Source organism: Peromyscus eremicus, chromosome 2, assembly GCF_949786415.1.
Source record: "Peromyscus eremicus chromosome 2, PerEre_H2_v1, whole genome shotgun sequence".
NCBI classification, from domain to species: Eukaryota; Metazoa; Chordata; class Mammalia; order Rodentia; family Cricetidae; genus Peromyscus; species Peromyscus eremicus.
In genome coordinates this window covers 38,050,493-38,063,131 of record NC_081417.1, presented here as the reverse complement: position 1 = coordinate 38,063,131, position 12,639 = coordinate 38,050,493, and the positions used below count along the sequence as shown (strand labels likewise).

The 12,639-nt window shown below is 38.2% G+C and overlaps 1 protein-coding gene across 1 annotated transcript in view; it reads left to right on the top strand.

The window, feature by feature from the left end:
* Positions 1-764: 764 nt before the first annotated feature.
* Positions 765-12,639, top strand: part of Prex2 (phosphatidylinositol-3,4,5-trisphosphate dependent Rac exchange factor 2) — an 85,201-nt gene continuing 73,326 nt past the window's right edge. Inside the window, exons 1-2 of the mRNA XM_059254010.1 lie at positions 765-857; positions 3,233-3,376. Of these exons, the coding sequence (XP_059109993.1) occupies positions 794-857; positions 3,233-3,376 (208 nt within the window). The 5' untranslated portion in view covers positions 765-793. The remainder of the gene's footprint in view (positions 858-3,232; positions 3,377-12,639) is intronic.

Here is a 12,639-nt window from a genome sequence, read left to right as displayed (position 1 = left end):
AAAATCAGGGGCTGAAAAGCCTATCATGTTGCCTTTGCTCCTTTGTCAAGGATACATTTGCAGCTCACATGGGAATAGTGTATATATTTCTAGACTGGGGTTCCATTCAGCTGCTCTCCATTCTCTGCCCACCTGCACATTGTCTTAATTTCTGTAACTGTGGAGTGATACCTGGAGTTGGACGTCTTCTGCTCTTCTTCTTCTTCTTCTTCTTCTTCTTCTTCTTCTTCTTCTTCTTCTTCTTCTTCTTTTTCTTCTTCTTCAGCACTGTGTTAGTTGTTCTCAGTTTTTTTCCTCATCGTGTCAACTTTGGAATCATTTTGTTGATATCCATGAATACCTTGGAATTTGAGATTTCATAAAAGCTGTCTATCAGATCAGGAATAAATAACATCTTGACAGTAATTGACTCCTCCTAACCATGAACATAGGCTAGTTTCCCATTTATTTGTTTCTTAATTTGTTTTTGATTTTTTTTGTTGGACATTTTATTTTTCTCACATAAATGTACATATTTTATATATATATATATATATATATATATATATATATATATATATATATAATTTTAGAGGCTGCTAGTACAAATGGTAGTGCATTTTCAATTTTGATTTTCATTTGTTTATGGCTGATATATGGGGAAATAGTTGTTTTTTGAACATTAACTCTCTTGCTTCCTTGATATATACATATATTAGTCTCAAGAGAATGTTGTTAACCTCAGATTTCCTCCTGTTGCTAAGCATCTTATCTGTACGCAAAAGGTTACTCCTCCTTTGATGTGTCTGTTTTCATGTTCTTTTCTTCTATGATTGTCTTAGTGGGATCTCCTGGTACAGAGTTGAAAATGAGAGGCAGTAAGTGGAGTCATCTTTCTTGCTCCTGATTTTAATGGAAAATCATAGTTTCTTACAATCAAATATGATATTATCTATAGCTTTAGATATATTTTATCACACAGAGGAAGTCCATTTTTGCACCTGTTGACTGAAAACATTTTTTTTAATGAGTTCATGTTACATTTTGTTTAATTCTTTTCCTGTATGCTGCTAGGATTAGGTAGGTATTTTTGGTCTGTTTATACAATGGATTACATTAATTTATTTTGCATTCCTTGTGTAAATCCCACTTAATAGTGGTGTATAATTGTTTCATGGCTTTGATTTGTATACTTTTGGGTAATTTCTGTGTTCATGAGAATTATGCACATGGAAACTGTTTTCAACTCCTTCAAGTAGTATTGAGTTTTTACTTCACTGTAGACAAGATGTTGCTAATTCTCAGTTAGTTTTACCTCCTTAATTCCTTTCTACCTTTACTTTGTGCCAGTCTAAAATATCTGTGGAATTATTGTCATCCTTTCAATAACATTATCCACTTAGCAAAACTTTGCTACATTGATGACAAAGATTAAATGAATAGAGTTTAACACACATTGGCATATATGAAAGTATTTGATAAAAGTAAAATGTATACATATTTAGCAGGTATAAATCTATATTTTCTTTTTCTGTCTCTGTCTACATCTCAGTCTATCTTTCTGTCTATCTTAATCTCTGCCTCTCTCTTTTTTTATCTATATCTGTCTCTCTCTCTCTTCCTTTGTCTCTTTCTCTGTAGCCCAGGTCAGGCTGGAACTCACAGTCTTTCAGCACAGGAATAAACAAACCATCATGCTTGGTTTTTGTTTGTTTGTGTTGTTTTGTTTCAGTTTTTGTTTGTGGTTTTTGGTTTTGGCTTTTAATTTTGACAACCAGAAATAAAAGGTTTTTCTACTCATGAAAAAGGCGTTCTTCTAAATCTTCAATTGAGAAACTTGTTTTTCTGTTTCCTAAATCAAATCATCAATATATCTCTATGAAACAGTTACAGAAATAAAATAAGCATTATGTCATGGCATAAAGGAGCCTGGTGAACATCACTGCTGTAGCTCCTTTGCCTAGATATACAATTAAGTAGATAACTAAGGAGCTTTTGTTCTGTGTGATAAATGGCTTTTGTACTTGAACTCTTTATTAGTTTCAGAGCAAGTTTAAAGTGCGAATGTTAAGTCAGGAAGATACATTAAGTGCCTGCTATGTTTTGCTCTTAATTTTTTAACTTGTTAGTATGAGTGTTCTACTTTGAGTATTTTCAGAATAATTTTATATTCTTTTTTAATGGAGTAGAAATAGTGTGGATTCATGTAGAAGGAAAAAGATTTACAGTTGCACTGTGAAATACTCTGGCAGCATTTTAGCCAGTCAGGTTGACTGATTTTTTTTTAAAAAGCCATTAATTTTAGGGTATTTGAAAGTAGCTATAAGAATTTGGAATGACAATTTCTAATGAGTATAAGGCATCCTCAACAGAACGTGATTCATTTTAATCTAATACTCAGGGAGCAGAGCTTACAGAGCCCATGTTCATTTTGTTAATGGTTGCTATGCAGTCCGTTTTCTCACATACTACTTAAGGAGTGTACTCTGTGGGCTCATTTTGACTAAATATGAATGAGGCGGCTGCCCTGAGAGACCCTCATTGAGTTAAGTGAGACATCTGGTGGGTCAAAGTGTAACCGAGTTTTCTATTACAGAATTCGGTATTCAGCTCAGTAATAAACCTGAAACTCTGATTCAGTACTGTTTTATGGAACTGCACTTTGTGTATCACATGGGCCTAAAGTACAGTGTAAGTGTTCCAGCTCTGAGGAGAAAGGCTTCCCTAATGCAAGTGTTCCAACTCCGAGAGGAACGTTATCCTGGCACTCAGGAGCCAAGGAATACCACAAAGTCACAACACACAACAAACCTCACACAAGAGACTTATTGGGAAAGACACAAGAGGGCAGCTGCTTCTGCTTGGGCAAAAACAGCAAAGCACTAAGCAGGAGGCAGGCTGTCTACAGGGTTTCTTGTGGGGTGGAGCTTCCCAGGGTGGCCTGGGATTGGTGGGATTGGTGGCCTGATCTTGGACTTTTTTGATGTAGGGCAGAGCTTGGCTGCCTGCATCTCCAAGGGCTGGAAATGGACCTTATGGCCATTAAGTGTAGCCTGGCAGGGGGTGGGGGTGGCTGGCTACTTCTTAAGAGGCTTACGTACAGGAGTACTCTTAATGCCTTACTTTGTAGTAAATTTCAGGATTTTTTTTCTTCTTTTTGGTAAAAGTTTAACGTATTACTAGTATAATCCAAATGTACTGTCTAGCATATCCTTGACTTTGGGAAGTAACATGGCATTTAATGTCACTTCAGATGTCCCTCTCACATACCAAGTGGAAGGAAGCCGGCAGGCCCTGAAAGTTTACTTCTACATCGATAGCTACCATTTTGAGCAGCTGCCTCAGCGGTTGAAGAACGGAGGAGGGTTTAAAATTCATCCTGTTCTCTTTTCACAAGGTGAGACGTTTTTCTCTTCAGGCTTTCTGTATGTAAACTGTTTTATCTTTATTAATGTTTTAAGTACATTTCATGTTAACAGTGAATTTTTTTTCACTAATTTGAAAAAATCCTTCATAGTTTTGAGGTAATATAATTGTCTCTGGGAATATTTTGTTAAGAGTGTTTGCTTTAAATATATTCATCAAATAGAATTGGAGCATTTTATAAGGTAGAGAAGTGGAGTAATTCAAAGAAATAAAGCTAAAGTGAACTAAATTAATTAGTTAAATAAAGTATGGCAGAAAAATCAAATGACTTGCCTACTCTATGGCATAAAAAATGTTCAGCAGTATTATATTTGTACTGGGTGTGATGGTGCATGCCTAGAGTCCCAGCATTCACGAGGCTGAAGCAGAAAGGATGCTAATTTGAGACCAGTTTGGGCAATATAATGAGACTCTGTCTGAAAACAAATTAAACATACATATGTTTTTACCCTGACTTCTTTTGTGTATATATTCTCAAATGTGCATGCATACTAAATGTTTTCTGTGTCACTGGCTGGAGAAATTGATGCCTTTTATCATTGTGTATGTCAGCTTTTGTGAGGAAATATGTATTCTTGATCATTTTTTCCCTGTAATTAATCAGTGAGTGACCTCTGCAGTAGAATAAATTCAAAATAATGTAAGAATGAAGATTCTTGCTATGAATTCAAAGAGAAACCCCAGATGCTCAGAAAAGACCAGACATTCACATTGTTGTGTGTTTTTTGTTAGTTTTGGAGTAACCCTCTGCCTCCTAAAATGAGGATGCTAGCATCCCAGGATTATGTCCATTTCTGAGTGGTACCCTATAGAATTCAAGTTTTTCCCCCTTTGGGTTTTCAAGGCCTACTTGTGGATTTTAATAGTCTGATAAAAATGAGCAGAGTAGAGAAAGAATCAACCAACATCACTAAGGAATGATCAGGCACATGGGAGCCAGATTTGTCACAAGTGGAAATTTTGTATTATGCCACATATATATTAAACTGAAAGTCTAGTTTTTAAAATACAGTTGGTTCTCCTTCAGGTTTCCAGACTGATTCCCTTCAAAAGGGGATTTCTGCGATTATTTTTAAGGAGCTATTAGGCAACATTTTCATTTTTCTTCAGAGGTATGTGATAGTTAAGGTCAACATTTGCGATAGTCTGTAAGAAAGAAAATAAAAAAGAATCAATGACCAAAGGTAGATCTTTGAAAATATATGATATTAACTTGAAATATGTTAAAAATCTCTGTAGTCAGACTTTCTTGTCAAACTTTCTTTGGGACTGCCAGCTCCCCAGTAATGACACGGAGACTTATTATTAATTACGAAAGCTTGGCCTTTAGTTTAGGCTTGTTTCCAACTACTTCTTATAACTTAACCGGTTTCTGTTAATCTATATTGTACCATGTGGCTTTTTATGTCTCCTTCATTCTGTATGTGTGACTTTCTCAGTGTCTTGCTGGCATCTCCCAGGCACCTAGATTCATCCTGAGTTCCTCTCTCTGCCCGGATGTCCCACCTAACCTCTCCTGCCTAGCTATTAGCTATCTAGATCTTATTAAACAAACCAGAAGGTGCCTTTGACACAGTGTGATCAAATATCCCACAACATTTCCCACTTTTTATCTAAATAAAAAGAAAAGGTTTTTACTCTAACACAGTAAAACTATATACAGTAAGAACAATTATCAAGTAAGGATTGCATTCAAAATGTCCAGTCAATTTGTGTTTGTCAAATTCAGAGAAACTACACTATTATCGCTTCTATCTTGCTGAATCCAAAGTTTTATACCTAAACTACTTTCTATCATAACTTGTATTACTAACCTAAAAATATCTTTTTAGACCTTAAAATATTTTCTTAAATAACTTAAGCATTTATGTCTGTCAGCTGTATTACATCTCTTTTGTGAGTTTCTTTTCTGAATTTGGTAACAACGACAACTATAACTACAACTATCTAGTCTTCAACCTTATCAGAGACATGAGAAGGATATAATATTACCTGAGTAAACAAGAAGTGCAGAGCAAACAATTTCCAAAACTATAGAAATGACAGAGACATCTGACTGTCCAGGCAGTCACCTAAGTTTCCTCTGCAGTGTTGGAGCATCCATCTCCAGTCTATAGGCCTACAATATCTGACAGACTTTTTTCATGAAGCAGGAATTTTGAAGGACTGCCCTACCTTGTCTTGGCAAAGTTTGACGGTCACCTTCCTTTATATCCTGCTTGTCCAATTTGAATACGATACTGTCAGCAGTTGACCACAAGGACAGTTTCTTGCCCAGTGGCTAACTTTGCCACAAAGAAAGCAAACTCTCTATGGAGGATCTTCAGTGCCCACCATCCTTTTTTGAAGTAAATTGGTGCTGCCAGGAGCAGATATGTCTCACTGCCATGAAAAGCCTTATGTTGTTAAAACATTTTAAATGTCATATTCTGTAGATCTCTGAAGTGTTTGATGACCACCTGTCTTATCTAAAATATATTTGTTTGACCTTGAAAACATACCTAACATAACTACAAGTTTGATTGCTATAGATGACTAACTATTAACCTGTATTTCTTAATTACCTTAAGTAGTTTGTAATAATAGCCTTCAAGGACTAGAACTTTACATTTTGAAATGAGCCACATAGGTACAATACCTTAAACAAGAGTAGAAACATATATACAGTTGTTATAACAGAAATAACCTTAAATTTGTATCAATATACAAAAATACCCTAAACAAGAGAGAAACATGTATGTACCAGGCTTTTTTTTAGGCCACCAACCAAATACCAACCAAATCATGACACAGAGACTTACTATTAGTTTTTAATGCTTGGCCTAGCTTAGGCATGTTTTTAGCTAGCTCTTTTAACTTAAATTAACCTGTTTCTATTTATCTACCTTTTGCCTTAGGGATTATTAACTTTCTTACTTTTGTGTATCTTACTTTAACTGCTTCTCTGTGTCTGACCAGCTGGCATCTGCCTGGCTTCTTGTCCCAGGCATCTCCCTTGTTCTCTCCTTCTCTCATCTTTCTTCTCTTCTTTCTCAAGCCTAGATTTCTCCTTTTTATTCTCTCTGCCTGACAGCCCTGCCTGTCCTTTCTCTACCTAGCTATTGGACATTCAATTTGTTTTAGACCAGTCAGGTGCCTTAGGCAGACAACATAGAACAAATGCAACACATCTTTGCATAATTATACGTACATCCTTACATCGTTAAACAAATGCAACATAAACAAAAGTAACATACCTTTATTTGAGATGTATTATTTGAGTTGCTTTTTCGTTTAAAAGTAGATTCAATAAATTACAAAGGCATTGTTGGTTTTAAAATAACTATTATTCATTATATAAAATTATACATACAAACTTGGCTTACATTTTAGATGAACTCTGCTCTTTCTAATGTTGCAAGTTGAGATTTTTAAATCCTAAAAAAAGTAGATTCAATAATCTTACTGTTTTATCCTATCATTCCTATATACCTCCTTTTTAAAATCCTTTCAGAAAGAGATCCCTGAACTTAACCTCCTTTGCTTAGTTTCATCCCTGACCATGACCAATAATAACTTACAACTACCCCCCCCCCCAAATTATGATGAGCATAGCACCAAATGGCCAAAAACTATCCACCCCACATCTTGGGAATGTGGACGTCATGTTCTGTAGATTGCTTCCTGCTCTGGGGGTGACAGCATCTTTAGGGGACCCTGAGACTATTGAGATAATGGTCAAGTCCTGGGAGAGTTTGTTCTCATCCAATCTCTGTATAGTGGGAAAGTGCAGGGCTTAGCTGAAGTCCTGGCTAGAATAGTCTGTGAGGCTGGATCATCTTGGCTAGCTGCTTTGAAGTTGTTCTGGATGAAGATTTTTGAGGAAACTGCAACAGAGGCATTCTGAGAGGCTGGATCACCTGGGCTACTTATGTCTTCATTTGTGTCTGGTCCTTTCTTTTTTCCTGAAAACATACAAACTTTTAAAGGTAGCATACATATCTGCATGAACACAAGTATGGAATATTCAGTGTGCACAAATGAGCTAAAGGTGGTTCTCTGTTCTTTGTTTGAGCAGTTAAAGGGCATCTGTCAACTTTATATATCCATTTGGACTGTATAACCAAGCTGTAATAGGGTCTGTGTAGCCAATAAGATTTATCATCTCTCCTCCAGGCTCAGAGCTGTTCCCATGTAGAGGGATCAGCTTGTATGTCACCTGTCTTGTAGTTTTTATTGATTTCTTCCTTCATGCCTCCAGCCAAGATTTTCAGGAAGTCTCCCCAGTTAAATGTGATCTTCATTAATTTTGAAGGAATCCATAGCTTTCTGTTTCCAATGGAAACAATGGCACAACCTCTCCCCAAGTACAACACATTCCCTGACTTCCACTCTGAAGTTATGACATCCTTAAAAAATATAAGTTGGTTTAATTTAGCAGTTTTTTCTATAATCCAGTGTCTCTCCATAACATTTGCCTTTTGCTCAATGGCATTAAAAAAATTCAAAGTCATCAAAGCACCATACAGGATCCAGATATCCTGTGTATTTCCCCTCTTACATGGCTTGTTCTTTTTATATTACTTTACTTTTTAAAGATTTTATTATTTTTAAACTATTTTTTATGACTGTCTGTACCCATTTTTTTTTCTTCAGCATTTAAGCACATTTTAAGCATACTGTACCTGACCTGTTTACAGTGTTTTTCGACCTGGACCTCTTTTTTGTTTTTGTTTTTGTTTTTTGTATATCTACAGCATTTCTCTGACTGCATAAGCCAAACCTTAAACTGCTAGACTACCACTACATGGCTCTGCTTAGCAGATGGTGTTCATGGCTGACTCCACTCCCTTCTTGGGTCCATGAGAGTGGATCTTCATGCCTGTTGGACTGGGCTTGGAGACCAGTCTATCAGCCCCACATCTGGGAAGTTTCTGGGCCTCTGCTGTCTTTAGCAGGTAGTAGCATGCTAATCAAGTGCTCAGCTGCAGCATAGCAGCTGCAAGCACTGGGACTGTGGTTACTGGGGAGCTGTGTCTTACTCTGTGTTCAGAACTTTTTTCAGCTTTCTCAGGTCCTATGTGGATTTATGTGCCACATTTTGGGTATCAAATGTAGTTGGACTTTCTTGTCAGACTTTCTTCGAGACCACCAGCTCCCCAGTAATGACACAAAGACTTACTATTAATTGTGAAAGCTTAGGTTTATTCCCAACCAGCTCTTATAACTTAAATTAACTGTTTCTGTTACTCTACATTCTGCCATGTGGCTTTTTACTTCTTCTTCATTCTGTATGTCTGACTTCCTAAGTTTCTCCTTGGCATCTCCTACATGCCAGGTTCACCTTGAGTTCCTCTCTCTGCCTGGAAGTCCCATCTGATCTCTCTCTCCTCAGAAGTTCCATCTAACCTCTCCTGCCTAGCTATTGGCCATTCAGCTCTTTATTAAATGAATCAGAGGGCACTTTTCACAAAGTGTGATCAAATATCCCACAAGTCTCCACAGAGTTGGATGAGACAGAGAATGCTGGACCAGACAGTTCATTTTTACAGCTTTAATTGGGCTTATAGCTCTTAAGGACTCTGTATCTTTTCTTTCTTTTTTTTTTAATTGTATGTGTTTGTGAGAGAGAGACAGACATACACACAAAGAGACAGAGAGGCATACATGTACACAGAGAAAATACAGAGACAGAAAGGCACACATGTACACAGAGAAAAGACAGAGACAGAGACAGAGAGGCACACATGTACACAGAGAAAAGACAGAGACAGGCCACACAAGTATCAGACGTAAGTTGTCAGGCTGGCACCATTGAGTTGCAAGTGCCTTTACCCAGAGAGCCATCTTGCCAACCTTATTTCTGTCTTTTTAAAATTTTTGTCTTTGAAACCATTACTGATATGACAGATGGCAGTAAATATTCCTTTTAAAAAATGTTTCACTTGTGACACATCCACCTTCAATAACTGAATAATCACAGCCATTGCAGATGTGTGTAAGGAAAAGATTATTTTGTAAGTAACCTTTCTTTTACAAATTTTGCAAAAGCCAATTGAAAAATAAATCTATTGCTTTAAAAAGTAATTTAAGAAGCCTTCAGTAAACATTTGGCTTTCATTCCTCATAGCAGTAACTTAAAAGAAGCAGACCTTGCTGGGTGGTGGTGCACACCAGGCCAGCCTGCTCTACAGAGTCAGTTCTAGGGCACCTAGGGCTACACAGAGAAACCCTGTCTCAAAAACCAAAGTGGGCAGGGTCTGTGTTCAAGACCACAGAAGGGAAGAGAAGACTAGAAACAACTGATTTCATTAAAAAGCTGACCATGATAAAATTATTCCTTTAAGGGGTGGCAAAATGCCTCTGTAGTCACGACACTCCCATGTGCTATCATTGTGTCTCTCAGTGTTCAGACAGAAGCCTGGGAGATCCAGCCTCGCTGGATCAGATAGTTACCCAGTTTCGTGATCGAAAGCGATGCTAAATGAAAGAAATGATCTTTTCCTGGGATAAACATTATTTGAAGGTTCTATAGCTCTTCACTAGCTACTTAAAAAAAAATAGAAAAAAAAATGTGAATATGAAAATCTCCCAGGGGAGTCCTCAGTGTCAGCCCCCAGCATGGCTTCTGGTAGCAGAAGCAAGGATATTGCTCACTTCCTCTCAAGGGCCAGAAGTGAGCAAGGTCAAAGGTGAATGTTTATTGCAGGAAGCAAACAAAAATGGTACTGATTTCCCAGACAAGACAGGCAGAGATAGCCTGGCAGGAAAGTTGTCATAAAAAACATCCACAATGCTTGAAGGCAAAGATCACTTTAAGATAATCTGCCTCCTTCTTATGCATGCTTGATTATAGGTTACACAGTTTAATGTGGATGGGTTCTGGGACCCATAATGTGAGGAAAGCTCGTGGGTTGAGTAGTACACAGAGAATCAATACTCAGGTCCCCCTTCCACCGACTTAATTTCATGTCTCTGTCAACAGTAGTCAATTTGGGCTGCACAAGGTCACCTTGGAAAGATTTTTAGGAAGTGCCCACACCCAGCCCCAAACCACAGCCATTAATACAGCATCACTGAGAGGTGGTACACAAATGCCAAGATAGTTTTGCAGTTTTCTATGCATTTCTGAGCCCACCGGGATAAGAAACCACTGGTTTTCCTGGGCTCTGAAGCACTGCAGTTATCCAGTTAATTTCTAGTTATACAAATTCATTTTACATATGCACAGATGTCTGGAGTCTATGAAGCTGGAACAAACAAAGCAGATTGGGGACACTGTAAAAAGTTTTACTTGCTAACGACGCGTTAAGATGCAGGCTGCCCTTACACGGAGGCCTTACTTTGGCTCAGACTTTTCTTTACCAAAAGCTGATGGTGTTCTGAAGGGTGAAGGGTTCAGGGATGTCTTCGTCAGGACTCTGCAGCTAGGAAATTAACTGGCTATTTCTAACGGGTTTCTGTGTGGCTGCTCCTGGAGCATCTTCTGTAGCCTGTACCTTGTGTCCCTCAGATCATGTCTTTTTATATGAGCTACTAGAGGCTCCTATGGGACCCTGGTAGGCTTCCTTCCTTCTAGGAGATAGCATTTAAAAGAACCTGGTTATTGGGACAAGTTGCAACCCTTACTCCTATAGTTCCTCTTAAAGCTTCAACAGATTCTTCCTTCTCCTTATATGGACACCAGTCAGCTGTCTGGGACCTGCTCTGTGTGTAGACGAGCTTCTCTTGGAGCTTGGACCTTTGCTGCTCTCTGTCAGTGATCTGTGACAAAACCAGACTTTCATGCCTCGGGGACTTAGACTCCTAACTTGTGCTCCTTTCAAACCAGGATTGCTGCCCACATCTACTTACCATAACATTGAGATGAGGAAGCCCCAATGGGACCTCAGCATATCACCTGGCTTCTTCTTCCTATAAAGCCACACTTGCTCAATCTTTTTTCTGAAGGCTAATGCCAGGAACTATAGCTTACATTTCAACGGGACCTCGGCTTTGTCTCCAAGGGAAATCATCTCCTTTGGGAATCTTTAAACCAACAGAACACAGATAAGAAGCACAAGGGAGTCCCAGACCGAGTCAGTGGAGTGGATGGGCCAGTTTCTTGAGGCTGCCATGGCAAACGGTATCATCTGAGATCAGCGTTAGCGTTCCACAAGGCTGCAGTCTGAAATTAGGTGTCCACAGGACAGCTTCCGCCGAAGGTTCTAGGGAGTGATTTTTCCCACTTTCCATCAGCTCATGCCTACCAGCTGTCCTTGCGGCTCTGCCTCTCTTTGATGACCCCTTCCTTTTCTTGTCTGTCTCTGTGTCTTTAAATACAGTTTTCTCCTCTGACAGTGATACAAGTCACTGGATTTGGGCTTCCTCTAATCCAGTATGAATGTATTTTTTAAATTGTGACATTGGTAATGTTTCACAATAAAGTTGTATTTTCACTTTGTGGGTACTATAGTTTGGGACTTTGTCATCTATTTTGAAAGTTACAATTCACCTCTCACCAGATGGTATGTCCTTTCTGCTGACATCCAGGGCTCCCAAACCTGTGTTCTAGCATGAGCTGATGTGACATCACATAAAGCTCTGTGAATTGAAATCTGTGGCATTCCTTCCTGGAAGGCATGTTGAGCATCTGTTGGCTGCTCTTTGGATGCTGGTCCTCTTTAAATAGAACCGCACAGTGCTGGTCTCTCCCTAAGTGCTCTCTCGGGAACTTTCAGCCGCTTGTCTCCTAGAGTGAGTGCGCTTCCACAAAAACTGCTAACCTTAACTTCTGACCCGTCTTTAAAAAATGTCTTCCTGTGTGCATGGAATAATTTAATTTGCCTAGAGTCTTGAGTGCTGTTATCTCTTTTTAAAGGAGAATTTTGCTGCAAACATTGACATTTTCTGTTACTTCTCTTTAACTATCTTTCCTCCCAAACTTTTCTTAAGGTATCATTGGAAGATGAATATTAGTTTTCCCATTGGGCTTTATACAATATTTATAATTGAAATAATAAATAATAATAAATAAATATCTTATTTTAAAAAATGAACCAACAATTGACAGGAATGATACCCAATTGTTTAATTTGTATGTGAGTTTAGAACTCCCTTCACAAATATCCTAACAGGAGCTTGGCAACACAAAGCTTGGCAACAAGTTCTGATTGGCTATCACCGTTCCTGTGTGTTTGCAGTATCTTACTTAACCAATAGTGACATCAGTAGAGTTTTTGTTGCCCAGTGGTTTTAAAAGTCACTCTGGAGAAA